Source organism: Mycetomoellerius zeteki, unplaced genomic scaffold (genome assembly GCF_001594055.1).
Source record: "Mycetomoellerius zeteki isolate Tzet28-1 unplaced genomic scaffold, Tzet1.0 scaffold79, whole genome shotgun sequence".
Lineage (NCBI taxonomy): Eukaryota > Metazoa > Arthropoda > Insecta > Hymenoptera > Formicidae > Mycetomoellerius > Mycetomoellerius zeteki.
In genome coordinates this window covers 1762225-1776998 of record NW_017257819.1, presented here as the reverse complement: position 1 = coordinate 1776998, position 14774 = coordinate 1762225, and the positions used below count along the sequence as shown (strand labels likewise).

The 14774-nt window shown below is 36.4% G+C and overlaps 1 protein-coding gene across 3 annotated transcripts in view; it reads left to right on the top strand.

Annotated features, from left to right (window-relative positions):
* Positions 1 to 7474, top strand: part of Fak (protein tyrosine kinase 2 Fak) — a 40452-nt gene extending 32978 nt beyond the window's left edge. For 2 of the 3 annotated variants that reach the window (XM_018459090.1, XM_018459088.1), the window contains exons 8-23: positions 72 to 294; positions 468 to 503; positions 616 to 750; positions 918 to 1100; positions 1196 to 1412; positions 1494 to 1684; positions 1792 to 1996; positions 2074 to 2153; positions 2259 to 4174; positions 5079 to 5222; positions 5439 to 5588; positions 5655 to 5754; positions 5860 to 6091; positions 6174 to 6468; positions 6561 to 6906; positions 6988 to 7474. In XM_018459090.1, the coding sequence (XP_018314592.1) occupies positions 72 to 294; positions 468 to 503; positions 616 to 750; positions 918 to 1100; positions 1196 to 1412; positions 1494 to 1684; positions 1792 to 1996; positions 2074 to 2153; positions 2259 to 4174; positions 5079 to 5222; positions 5439 to 5588; positions 5655 to 5754; positions 5860 to 6091; positions 6174 to 6468; positions 6561 to 6884 (4431 nt within the window). In that variant the 3' untranslated portion in view covers positions 6885 to 6906; positions 6988 to 7474. The remainder of the gene's footprint in view (positions 1 to 71; positions 295 to 467; positions 504 to 615; positions 751 to 917; positions 1101 to 1195; positions 1413 to 1493; positions 1685 to 1791; positions 1997 to 2073; positions 2154 to 2258; positions 4175 to 5078; positions 5223 to 5438; positions 5589 to 5654; positions 5755 to 5859; positions 6092 to 6173; positions 6469 to 6560; positions 6907 to 6987) is intronic. The other variant, XM_018459089.1, reaches the window with a different exon arrangement.
* The last annotated feature ends 7300 nt before the right edge of the window (positions 7475 to 14774 follow it).

Genomic DNA, 14774 nt, shown 5'->3' with positions numbered 1-14774 from the left:
TCTATATAGTTTTTAAAATAAAAGTAGCATAATTCTATGATGAGTTTTTCGAAGTAAAATTTCGATTACAGCCAACTAGGATGGCAGAATTTTCACAAATACAATCCATCCAAACGTTGGTGTCGGATTGCAAAGAACATGCAAAGGCCTGCATTAAATTGAGGGTCGCAGGTGCCGCGGAGACTCTCAGTATCACTTGTTCCAGTCTAGATCAAGCGGAAAGCCTCGCGGATTTAATTGATGGCTATTGTAGATTGGTCACGGGCAGTAATACTTCATTATGGAATAGAAAAGGTAGAAATAAAAATACCATTGTTGCGAAGTAAAAATCTAATAAATTTTATCTCTAACTTTTTCAATACTATTAAGAAAAGATACGCGAATAGTATCTCTAAACTATTTTATAAAGACTTGTTCTATTAACGTTAATAAAATATATTAAGTTTTTTTTATTCTATATTTGCAAGCTGGATCATGGAAGAATTATCCTTGTCCATGCAAAGGTAAAACGAACCAGAAAGACATCGTTTTATACATATGTATATGTTTCAGTATTTATATAAGAACAAGATATTATTTTATTTACATCCGTATAAAATATGATTTTATTTATAGATGCACAGCCGCCAAAATATAGGCAGGATGGTGCTAGCAGTCCAGCGGAGAAGAACGTGAGTAAAACTGGAACAATCTTGTCCGAAGATTATGCGGAGATTGTTGACGAAGAAGGAGATTATTCGACGCCAGCTAGTAAGTATATATGTCTTCATTATTCACTTTAATGTGAGCATAAGATCGAGAATGACTAAAAATGTAGTTAAATATTTTTTATTGATATACTGTATTTTTCTTTACATTTTGAAATACGTGAGAGATGTTTAAATGATTAATTTTCTTTTGATAAATTTTCTTTGTAGCTCGAGACTATGAGATAGTTCGAAACCAAGTAGAATTAGGCGAAATCATAGGGGAAGGACAATTTGGTAATGTTCATAAGGGATCATATAAAGGAAGAGATGATCAAACTGTCGCTGTTGCGGTCAAGACTTGTAAGGTTGATGCAGATCTTGCCACTGCTGAGAAATTCCTCGAAGAAGCTTGTACGAAAATTCAATACAATAAATTATATATTTATTATAATAATAAAATAAAGTATATAAACATGTGTTTCCGAGATAATAAATTCAAATTTTAGATATTATGCAGCAGTTTGAGCATCCGCATATTATCAGATTGATCGGAGTTTGTTCAGAAGCGCCAATTTGGCTTGTAATGGAATTGGCCAGACTCGGAGAAATGCGTGCTTATCTCCAATCTAATAAACATCGTCTGGACCTTGCCACACTTCTACTGTATACTTTCCAATTGAGCACTGCCCTTTCGTATCTTGAAAGCAAGAAATTTGTGCACAGGTATCTACCAACAAACAAAATCTGTTTATTATTCGAACATCACAGTTCATTATATTCTTGTAATTAATCGTTTCATTGCAGAGATATCGCTGCAAGAAACGTGCTAGTTTCGTCGCATAGTTGCGTTAAGTTGGCGGATTTTGGCCTTAGTAGATGGGTAGAAGATCAGAGTTATTATACCGCGAGTAAATGTAAGCTACCAATTAAATGGATGGCGCCGGAAAGTATAAATTTCCGAAGATTTACTACTTCATCTGATGTTTGGATGTTCGGTTCGTTTTTTTTTTTTCTAAAGCTAATCATGTTCTATAAAAATTGCTCTCTCTCTCTCTCTCTCTCTCTTAAAAGATAAGTTAATGACATTTGATTGTTATTCCAGGTGTATGTATATGGGAAATTTTGATGCTAGGCGTAAAACCATTCCAAGGTGTGAAGAATAACGAAGTGATACGCAAATTGGAGAACGGAGAGAGACTCGCACTTCCCAATCATTGCCCGCCACGATTATACTCTTTAATGTCTCAGTGTTGGAGCTACGAACCTAGTAAGAGACCGACGTTTAAAGAAATTAGAGAAACTCTACAGTAAGTATTTGAAGTGTTTGTCAAACTGTAAATGTTGTTTTTTAAGTTATATTATATGCTCTTTTAAATCGTTATAGTGAGATTTTGCTAGAAGAGAAACATCAGCAGCAAGAAACGATGAGACGAGAAAACAGAAGAGTTCAAGCCATGTCTTGGGGTATGTAGAAAGTTATCTATAATAGTTATATGGCTCTATTTTTTAATGAAAACATGCACATATTATCCGATATCAAATATATCTATCAAATAATCCATCTTATAGGTGCAGACGATGTGCCGCCACCGAAACCCTCCCGGCAACCGCAAAATACGACGGAGCAGTCGCAATTAGCGGCACCATCCACGTACATCGTGGCGCAAAGTCCCGAGGTTCTCACGCAACTTCTCAAGGACAATCAAGCCAGAGGGGTATGTCCCTCCGTGTACACGACACCCGCATCTCCCTTCAACACCCTGGCGGTTCAATTTCAGAATGAAGATCAAGTTCTAACAACCGCCGTTGTATCCGATTTACCCTTCTTCGATCCCGTGCTTTCCGAACCACCATCCATCACCACTCAGTCGGGTGATTCCACCCTGTCTGACACCAACTTAGACTCCCTTGATTCCTCGGATAACACTCCCCTCATGTCGAGCCTGAGCATTTCAGACACGGCAGTACAGACGCAGTCGCCCGCCGCCAAACGAAAGCAGCAGAAGGTTAAAGATATACAAAACTTGTATGCGGTTAGCTCGAAGGTGGTTGGTAGCATCACGGGGGACCTGTATTCCCCCGTGCAGAAATTCTCCGTGTCCAGCACCGTTCCGTCGCCACCCGCGACCGCTTCGGTCGTGTCAGCCGCGGTCGCGGGCAACACCTGTGGCGAAATATATGGACCGGTCACTAGTTTCACCCAGAGCTCAGCTATCGTTGGTAATCTCAGTCAAAGCGCTGGTTTAGGTGGTAATTACAATGAGGATTTAGGGAATTTTGATCCTAATAGTTTAGGCAGCAGTATTATAATACCGAGTAGTAGCAGCCAGGCGCAGTTTGTTGCGAGTGGTTCGCATGCTCTCAGTCAGTCAATTAATTACGGTAACTTCACAACTAGTAATAACATGAGCCAAGTATTTGGTGGCGGTCAATCTACAAATCAGAATATTAGTGGTGTGCAGAGTGTTGGTGATAGTAGTAGTAGTGGCGGTGGTGGTAGTAGTGGCGTTGTTTACTCTCGTAATATTAGCTTGGCGAATGTAGGTAGTTCTGCATCAAATTCGGAATGTTTGTATGGTCCGGTACTCAAGTTCCGCGCACAAAACGCCCAACCACAGTTGGCCGTAGCTGCAACCGTGACCGCGACCGAATTGAAACCCGTCGGCGCGGTAGTTGGACATTACGGTCAAGCCGGAAGAAGTAATCTAGTAGTGCAGAACCTACAATCGCAGCCAATATATTCACAGAATTATCCGCATCAGCAGATCTATTCGAATATCGCTCAAACGGGACAACAGTCCATGTATCTGCTGCAAATGCCTCACATGCAGAATATCACGCGGCAGAATGTTTCCCAGGCGGTGTCTTACGCGATACCACACACAAACCAGCAGTCTCAGTTAAGCGGTGCCAGTCCTATTTACACAGCCCATGCTACGTCCGTGTCGGTGGTCCAAGCTCAGAAGATGCACATGCCAAATTATGCTCACCAATCTCAGGCCGGAATTAGTTGTCAGCCAGTGACTTGTCAAGTAACCGGCACGAATCAGTCGGCGAACATTGGAATAATGCAAGCTTCCTCTATTCCATCACACTCTGTTATGTCATCCTCGGCGACTCAGCAGAACATCCATTCAATTCCATCCGTGTACATGGTAGATCAACAGCAACCAAGTTTCCTCGGTCCAGTTGATTATACTCAAGTGCACGCTAACATCGGTAATGTAATGACAAGCCTGACCGGTGTGCATCAGCAACAAATAGCGCAATCTCAGATGGCTAGCGGCGTCGCAAAGGCGGCAAATATATCGCAAGTCGTGACGGGCGTCGCCAAAATCACCACCTTCGTGACACCACAAAAGCAGGATGAGCAGTTGACAAGCTCGACCGACGGCACTCTCTCTGGCTCTTTGATCTCTTCCGCTGTCAGCGACAGCACCGTGTCGTCTAGCAGCTCGATGACAGAGGAGGCACAACAAGATCAGGTTTGACCATGACCGCCTCCTAGGAATGTGACAAACACGTCTTCTATTATATATTTTACTACGTCACGATCTTGTTTTAGTTTTTCTATCTGGTCCGCAACACTATTGTATCACACTACTCAGATATACACGCACGCGCACACACATACACACGTCAAATGTATATTAATATTACGTGCTTCTTTGATGTATGCAAGATACGTATGCACTGGCTCGGAAATGAATTTTTTACTTTGTCGCAATGCGATCGGAGAAATTTATTTTTTTAGCAGAAACCTTGACTTCCCTAGCAGAAAAACTTTTACGAAAATCTATATAGATTGAGATAAGATCTTAGAAATTATTAGTTTTTCATAGATATTCGTATTGGGACATAGAGCGACGTTGTTTGTTTGAAAAACCTAGAAATCTTCCGTCCTCAAATAACGCCACTCTACGAGTATCTACAAAAAACTAAGAATTTCTAAGACAGATAAACCTCACTCTACGTCCTACTACGAACATCTACGAAAAATTAAGAATTTCTAAGATCTTGTCTCAATCTATGTAATTTTTCTGTACTTTTTCGTAAAAATTTTTTTTCCGCCAAGGTTGTCGTTCAGTAGGCTAATTTTTGCATGAGAATGGATGTCACTGATGAATTATTACAGTAATTATTTAAACTGCATGTAATATAGCGAGTACGCGAATGCACTACCTCTATTTTAAATTTATTTTATATCTATCGAGAAATATGCGTCTCTTTAATTTTTCTTGTACATACGTTTATATTATCAAGAAAGGATTGCAACATAAATAGTTACGAAATTATCCCATTTTTGTAATATTAGAGAAAAACTTTAAATGTCGGATTAAAAAACGAGTCACACTTTTAACGTAATATCATTTTTACTGTGTGTTTTAGAGAAACGTGCATTCACAACTATTCGATAACCTAACTGACAATTTCAATAGCGGTATTGATGACGAACAAAAGCTACTGGAGCAACGATTATTAGAACAACAACGACAATCTGAAGAGGATAGCCGGTGGCTCGCAAGAGAAGAAGTATGTTAAAAAAAATTCCGTTTTAAGTCCAATAAACCGAATTAGCATACAATTTATAAAAACTGAAAAAACTTCTAAAAATTTGTATATAAATATTATTAAGTATGAAGATCCACTTTGACCAAAAATAGGATCTCAGTCTAATGTCTACTTACAATTGTTTTTTAAAGTTTATTGTTAATTAAAATGTTCTAATCTTCATTTTCCTCTTGACAGAAACGTTTATCGATTGCTACGAGTGGTGATGAAAGTGCTAGTCCCACGATTCCACGATCAGTTACTCAATCACCGAGCCACGAACCGCATTCTATCTATACTGGCTCTCTTGGCTCAGACAAGAATTCCGATAAAGTTATTGTAGTAAAGGTGAATTATATATAATGATTTTATCAATGCAAATTATCCAACGTATTCATAAATTATTTTTTGTAGAAAATGGAACCTACACCTACAGCAGATTTAGACAGAACTAACGATAAAGTATACGACTGCACAACAAGCGTCGTTCGTGCAGTTATGTCATTATCTCAAGGTAAGAATGTAAATCAAAAAAATATATAGTGGCTAGATATACGTACAGTAGCTAAATTGTCGAAAGAATACATTGTAATACGTAAAAAACAAATATGAATTGCAGGTGTTCAACAGAGTAAGGCTGATCAGTATTTAGAATTAGTACGTAGAGTAGGTATCGAATTAAGAGCATTATTATCCTCTGTGGACGTTTTGATAGAAATTTTACCAATATCCGCGCATCGTGAAGTAGAAATGGCGCATAAGGTATTAAGTAAAGATATGGCAGAACTTGTGTCTGCCATGAAACTGGCGCAAAGTTACAGTGCCACTACGTTGGATGCTGAATATCGGAAGTAATTATTATTTTGCGATTATCTCAAGAAATTGGTACAAAACATTGAGAATCATCGATAAACATTACTATTCTTTTTTTAGAGGAATGCTTTCTGCAGCTCATATCTTAGCCATGGATGCAAAGAATCTTTTAGACGTAATCGATTCCATCCGTATTCGTTATCCATATGTAGATAGTCAGATTTGCCAAAGGCAGAGCAATGTTGTTAACAGAACACGGGAATCCACACCCGAGAATCGCATTCGTTCGAGTCAGTCGGGCGAACAATTTCTGAGGAGAAGTCAGTCGACCGAACGACAAGGAACGACCTTCAGACAAAGCCAAAGTGGTGATTTATTACACAGAATGGGTCAATCTGTAGACCGATCTTTGCCGGTAAGTTAAACATCTTATTAAGATTATTATAATTTTTCAATAACATTAGTAATGAATGCAAAATAAAGTTAAATTGAAAAATATCTATTCAGGGAAGTCAATCTGACTTTAATTCCGGCAACAGCTTAGAAAGAAGACACAATACAGTTACTAATAGCCTTGAACGTAACTCAACAGCGAGAAGACAAATGGCCACTAACAGTTTAGAAAGAAAAAGACCTTCATTAGCATGTAATGTAGGGCCTACAAATAATTCTGTTAATTGTTTGCCTATGGTGCCAGTCACTTATAATTTGGTTCAGACTACAAGTCCCGTCATACATCCAAGTCAATCGATTACAACGGGTGTTAATCAACAGACAGTGTTTACGGCCAACAGTAAAGTTACAAGTGAGACTTCGATAAATGACAGCTAACAACGAGGTGTCTTGAATTAAGGTAAATAATAGTGAAATGTATTTCTTCATATAAACGAGACGATTATTTAGACGATTATTAATTTTAAATAATTGATTCCAGGACTTCGAATCATTGCTTGCAATTAGTATGTATATAAGTAGACGATATACTACCAAGTTACCCGTGTGTACACATCTACACTTCAATATTGTAACAACGGGAGATCTAGGTTACATTCCACTCTTAACGTTCGCAACACTCTCGTGCATCATTTCATTCTTGTTTAACATTTGATGATAAAGATGAAATGAAAATGCTCGCAAGCGTTATGAATTCCAAGTGGAATGCACGCCTAGTATTTGTGCTTTTTAGCTTTTTTTAACATTTAAATATTCAGACATTTTATCTAAGCGTACTTATAGATAGGATAGTATTCGTTAATTATAAGAGTAGCAAGTTTATCACTAGAAAATTTTAGTCACAGCTATAATGAAATCATAACTCCAAAGGATTTAAGATTATCGTTACTATTTGTTATATAATGACGGCATATACGAGATGACGCAAAGTACATTGTTCCATAAAGATAAGAGTCATTAATTTTATTAACATTAATATTGACATTATTAAATGAGATAAAGGTTTCAAATTTATTCACGTTATTCGTATTTATTCTGACATTGCACATAATATCGCATGTTTCAAAATTTCTTGATTTTATCTGCGTCATCTCGTATGATCAAATGATAATGTATACATACGTACAAACATATTTTTTAAATATGTATGTATATATTATATATTTATGCATATATTTAAATACAAACAATTTTTTCTCTTTTCGAGCAATACTGCGCGAGAATATAATTTCTTGTGGAACATAATCGATGTTGTTCTTAACGCAAGTTCGTAATTTCGTAGTCTATTCTTACTTAAGAATATTATGGGCAGTAATTATAATGTAAAAAGAAGAGCTGAATGTGTTATTTTTATTTCATATAATTATTCAATGGTTATACTAGTTTGCGATATTTATATATGAAATGTTTTATTAAAAGCAAAAATCATTTTTTAACGAGTTTAGTTCCTACAAGGTATTTTTAATAAGTTCCAGTTTTGCATAAATATATCATTAATAGCTCATCAATGCATTTTGCAGCGATATTCATATGTACGGTGCATTTACCAAATCCGTGATCGAATATTTTGTACAGTTTGTAGTAAGGTTGCCAGATTTTTGCCACGTGTCGTCAAAAGAGCCTTAGTGGCTATGTTTACACCGTGCATTTAGGCCGCGGCCTATACAATATGTGTCCTTGTTTATCCTGTAAGTTAAACAAAGACATCTATCGTATAGGTCGCGAACGAAGCATTGGCTACGTTTACACCGTGCATTTAGGCCGCGGCCTATACAATAGATGTCCTTGTTTATCCTGTATATTAAACAAAGACACCTATCGTATAGGTCGCGGACTAAGCGCACGGTGTAAACGTAGCCATTAACACGGTGTAAACATAGTCAGTAGAATGGCTGACTTAGGCCGGAATCAGACTACGCATTGAAGATTGAGATCGAAGATTGAAATTTGACCAGTGAGGATAAAGGAATTTTAGCTCCTATTGTTTTGATTGGTCAAATTTCAATCTTTCAATCTTCAATCACAATCTTCAATGCATAGTCTGATTCCTTAAAGGCTGCGCAGAATAAAAGGAACAAAAAACAGAGAATTAAGGTCATGGCATACATTCCGTAACAGTAACCATAAGACGTACCGTAAGAATCAGCCAATTAGAATTAAGAGTTCAAAAGAATTCTCTACTGTGATTGGCTGATTCTTACGGTACGTCTTATGGATACTGGTACGGAAGGTATGTGCCATGGCCTTAAGAATTTCAACTTATCAGAAACTGTGTATTCCACAATACATGATTTCTGATAGGTTGAAATTCTTATTCTTTGTTCTTTGTTCCTTTTATTCTGCGCAGCCGCTTATTATAATCTTAAGACAGTGGCACGTATTCAGAACGCGCTTTTATCGATAAAAGCGCACTTTTATTTCTGAAATTCACTAATTGGCTTGTCCACTTGACGCTTCGACACGCTCCCAGTAATGCCTATGACATCATTACGTCATCGTTGTCGCTCCCACTTCCGCTTCAACTGCTTAAGGGCGCGTTCACACTTTGACGGAAAAGCAGAAAGCGGAAAAGCAGCAGTCGATCAGAATTCGCGCTGGTAGTCGACAATTTCGGCTTTTTGTACTACTTACTACCAGCGCGAGTTGTGATTGGCCACTGCTTTTCCATTTTTTGCTTTTCCGTCAAGATGTGAACGCGCCCTTAAGGATGCAAACCCACGCAGTGGAATAGCGTAACGCGGAACGAGAGCGAAACCAATCACAAGCGTTCCGCATTTTTCAACAGTTTTAGCGGAATTGCTTTTGCGCAGCTGCGTAATATACACACATTTGTGTGTTATTATATATATGTCACATGCTGTGTATATACACATCTCTGATTGTATGCCTCTCGGTGGTTCAATATGTCTCTGTTCGGAACAAAGTTTTCTCTTTCTTTTTGAGTCTGATTGTTTATGTGATTTTAGGTTAGCTAACTTAATATCACATAAACAATCAGAGGCACAAAAAGAAAGAGAAAACTTTGTTCCGCGCAGGCAACACTTTTATATAAGGAAAAGTGGGGAGTTAGCAGTTTAATGTAAAGGACCGTCTACAACGTGGTGTGCAAGCGTCTCTCTCTAATTCTCTGCTCTCTCGCTTGCTCGGTATCCGTTCGTAGTCCCAGTTTAGCCAACCTTAGTTGTTGTCTTCGTTACACGCACATCATTTAAGTTCGATCTCTTTTTATCATTCATCATGAGGCAGGTCACGGAAAATAGAACAGTATTCGTAAGTTCTAAATTATTAATTGATCGAAATGATATTCCTATTTCCTTCCTGAATTAATACGACGCTATTCTGGAACTTCTTTCGCGTCGCGTCGTGATGGATGACGCAACGCGTGATGCGCTCAATGGAAAAGTACTATTAAAAAATCAGAACGGAGAAGTCTCCATAAGGGCCGATTTCAGCACCCTCCAGATTTTCTTCAAACACATAAAAATCTATTTCTTGAGGTCAATTATATTCAATTAAAGTGATTTTAGCTTAAACGGAGCGATGGTGTTGTCATAGGAATCTCCATAAGATCGGTTTTCGGCCTAACTTCAATTTCATTTTAAATAATCGGAAACGTTTTATTATTGTAAGAATTATCGAAATCAGGTGATTTTAGTTTAAACGGATGTATTTGATACCTGTTATCTTGTAACTAGTCAGCCCTATATTTACCACCATCACTCTTATGGTTTTAATCTTTTCGACGTATTTTATAGACATACGTATTATCTGGGAATTCTCAGATATCCGTTGCGCAGTTTTTTATACCATAAAATATCTGCACAACGATGTCGTTACTGTCTTAACGAGTTAAGAATATAACGATTGCATAATGAGTTGACAGAGTACAGGGGCAGCCGCGGAATTCTGTAACTCGTTGTGCAGATTACAAATCACCCAAAGCATAGAGAATGGACTGCGCGATCCATGGTCAAAATGATCGATAAAAGTAAAAAAGAGGGACCGTGGAAGATGGCCAATCTGTATCTCCTTCCATTCAACGGTATAATAGGAGAGAGAATGAGAGGGAGATTGATCGTCTTCCACTGTCCTTCTCTCTCGTTATTGTCGACCACATTTAATTATTACTTAGATACGGATCACACAGTCCATTCTATATGTCTTTGAAATCACCTAAAAGGCGACATGTTGCCTAATCTGGCAACCCTGCTTTGTAAATAAAAAAAGTTCCATTTTTACGCGTGTGCTTTTTGTATTCCTGAGGAAATTCACATTTGAGGAATATTTGTAAGAAATGTTCTTCAGCATTCCGACACATTGTAATCGTTGTAATAATGCTTCTCATATAGTGCAGAGCCTTCCAACTCTGGCATGGCGTGCCTTTTACGTTATGGAACTTTGCCTCCCCCCCCTCATTATGCTTCTGATCTCAAGAGACAGATCACAATACTATGATACTGTGATTCGTCTCTATAGATCAGAAATCTAATCAGAGGAAGAAGGAAGAAGGATTTCATAACGTAAGACGCATGCCGTGCCCGAATTGGAAGGCTCTGATATAATGTATTCGGCGCGAGCAGGTTTGCACCAACCTGGAGGTTTGTGTATTTTGAAATGAGATGAAAACTACAAAAGTGAGCAAATTCACTAGGTATTGACCAATTAAAACTGTGTTCCAAAATTTGCTGCTAGTATTGAAGATCTATAGCACATAATATAAATTGTAGATTTTCAGTACTGGCAGTAAATTTTGGAACACAGCCAAGTTATGAATATTTGAGTGAATCTGTTCACTTTTGTAATTTTCATCTCATTTCAAGATACACACTCTCTGGATTGGATTAATGATGTTGTATGCTCTCCTATTGATATAACATGTAACGTCGACCAATAGTATATGTAATAGAACATTAGACTGATATTACATTTGTCATACGACAAATTTTTCATACATGTTAATTAGCATCGGGACAGAGAGATTCGAGAACTTCTCTATCCTGCAACCACAGGCTTGAAAAGCTTGTCGTACGACAAAAAATGAATGAATGTAATATTAGCCTTAGAGAGCTTTTGCAATACCGTGTATCCGGATACACGGTGAACGCTAAATAATGTGATCCTATTATTATCCAACCCAAATCTATGCAAATCCGTTTGGGTCTAAAACGCTAATTATATTATTACAATTAGCATGTACGTGAAATATTTGTGGTTTGCAAGTTGTAAATTTGATATTTTAAATGGTATGTGCTTTAAAGATTTATGTGCCAAGACGTGCTTATACGCTCAAAAGAAACGAATACTGGCCACGTTTATACCATACCATACGACCTGCTTTATATCGTGACCTAAAGTAGGTAAAGGCTTTTAGTCCGAATCTATAGGTTTTTTAAGCCTTAAGCCGTAAGAAATTGACCAATTACAGTCGAATGCGAGAAGAATGATTGAATATGATTCGTCCATTTCTTATAGCTTAAGGTTTAAAAACCTGTTGTAGATCCAGACTTATCTCGTAGACATAATAGAATAGTAAGTTTTAAGCCTTAAGAAATTGACCAATCGTAGTCAATTATTCTTCTCACATTCGACTGTGAGTGATCTATTTTTTAAGGCTTAAGGCTTATTATTACTAATATGTAATAATATGTAAGATATTTACTAGGAAATAGGCACAACAGAGAAACCACCAGCGTCAGGACTGTATGGCTCAGTGGCAAGACAGAAGTCTACCATCATGAAGGAGACCAGGCCTCGGTTCGAATCTCGGAGCGCCATGATTTTTCTCGTGTTGTCGCTTATTTCTTACAACTATACCTATCGTGTTTGCGGAGTTAACTAAAAGTTTACACACCATGTAGATTTATGATATTTTTGAACCTAATACTGGCCGCGTTTAGTCCTATGATTCCTGTGAATACTAATTGCAAATTATATGTTTATAATAATATTATAAGTTACGCTTATAACAACTTGTTTTTCAACATATACGCAATTTCATGACCTATTAGTATATACTCTATACTCTATAAGTTTAGGTTGATTTTAAGTATACCTGCATTCATACGCGCGTTACATTCGTATGTACTTGAATGAACAAGTATAGTTGCGGGAGTAGCTATTTTAAAATGTTTGTATTTCGTATGAAGAGTTTTGAAGCTCAATTGAAAAAGTTTGTGAGACATTCAGTTAATTGTAATTAATTAATTATTTTTACCATAGGTCTGTTTTCTGTGGCTGAACTAGTGTATAACACTTTCAGAACTTAAAATGAGAAAGGTATGTTTGATATTTGCCGAAAAAGAGAATTCTAGTGCAGTCTAGTGCAGAAACAGAAAACAGACCACATGTATTTAACCGGAGGTAAATTAAACAATGTTCTTACATGGAGTAGTTTGTATTAGGTATGAAAAATTATGAAGTATCGTTAAGAAGATTTGTGAGACATCCGTATAATTATAATTAAATATTTAAAAATTATGTAATTGACCGAAATATAAATTGAAGGCGATACAGAGCTCCGGAAATTCCGTCAGACGCTATTATCAGTCTTTCTAGTATTCCGATACTTTTGGGTTTTACTTAAGGGTCGATAGGATAGAGTTGCTTATATAAGAACTCTAGATAGGAAAGACTATGGAGAGCTCTAGTCGAAGATGAATTTCTTTATGCTGAAATTTGGTTGAAATATTGCACGAATAGCATTTTAATTGCGATATTCGTAATCAGGAAAGTCACCTGAAGACTCGTATATACAGATTGATTTTTTTTTAAAAGACAAAATAAAAATTTATTTGATATCTCACTCGATGTATGTACTATAATGATTGAGATACATATAATTTTATTTATTATAATTCTTCAAAAACCAATTTGCAAAATCCGGCTCTGTACGAGCCTTCCAGCAATATAAGAAAGAAATCTCAAAAGGTTTCATAAGGAAATATTATTTCTTTGAGAAAAAAAACCAGTGTAACTAAACAAGATAATCTGTACTTATACATAAATTTTTTTATGCTAAAATTACGGTTAAAATACTACATGGAGCGCGTTTTAATTGTGACATTCGTGATCTAGAAGGTCACCTGAAGGCTTGTGTTTTCTCACGAAATAATTTGTTTTTTTTATACATTCAATTAATAAATTTTGTAACTTTAAAATTTAACTTAACTTTAATAACTTTAAATTTAATTTCCTTTAATTTGTTAGAAAAACTAGTGTTGCTTTTAAATGAAGTCATGCAAAATACATTTTCTTATTAATATTCATAAAGAAAATCATAGAAAGGCCGAAAAAAGAGAAATTTAAGTGATTTTCGACTAAAAATGCATTTTTTTACCATTTTGCTCTACTCCAATTGCTCTAATTATTTTCTCATTCAGCGATCAATTTTACGTCGAAATACATAATTTTCAGAACAATCGCAAAATTTCACCTTGCACCGCAGACGAAATGATCTCTAAACTTCAAACGTGCACAAAAAAACGCAAATGATTTGATATCGCTAAACGAAACGCATGCCGGTACTACATTTCATTTCTATTTTCACGAATAATTCGATTTTTTCATGTGTAAAAATTGCTGTTGTATCAGGGTTGGGTCTTTCGAGGATTTTCTGGAGTTTTTTTACATTTTGCGGTATTATACGGTAAAATACGTAAAAAAAAATGTATAAAATACGTATAAAACTCTAATTTATAGTCGACGACGACTCCACGTTACATATGTTATATATTTTTAACAGTGAATTTTGGAGAACGTAGCCGTAGCTCATAATATATATCGATTTTAGTGTGTTATACAAATGAATGATTCTGATTAGTCGTATTCGTATTACTTTTTCGAAATTCCATTTTCCGAAACTTACTTTGACATGTCTTTGCGAGTCGAGAAATCCACTCAGGGAAGAGAAGAAGTCTGTGCTGCAGCCTTAAATAGTTAAATATATGAATATCTTTAATAAATATGAATATATCTCTAATATATATGAATATCTCCCAGACAGCACATAATATCATGCTAACATTCAATATTCATACTGAATGTACTGTGATTATATCGAATAAACCAATAACGTTAATGTGACGTCTCAGTAAAATATTATTTCGTGTATATTGTCAAGATATATCAAATATAATAACTAAACTTCGATTCTGATGCTGAATATACTGCTATCATATCGATTATACCAAAGACGTCTCTAAATTATTCTTGCGGTATATCTCGTGTACGTCTGTCAAATATTTTCAGAACAAACTTACAACATAAAAT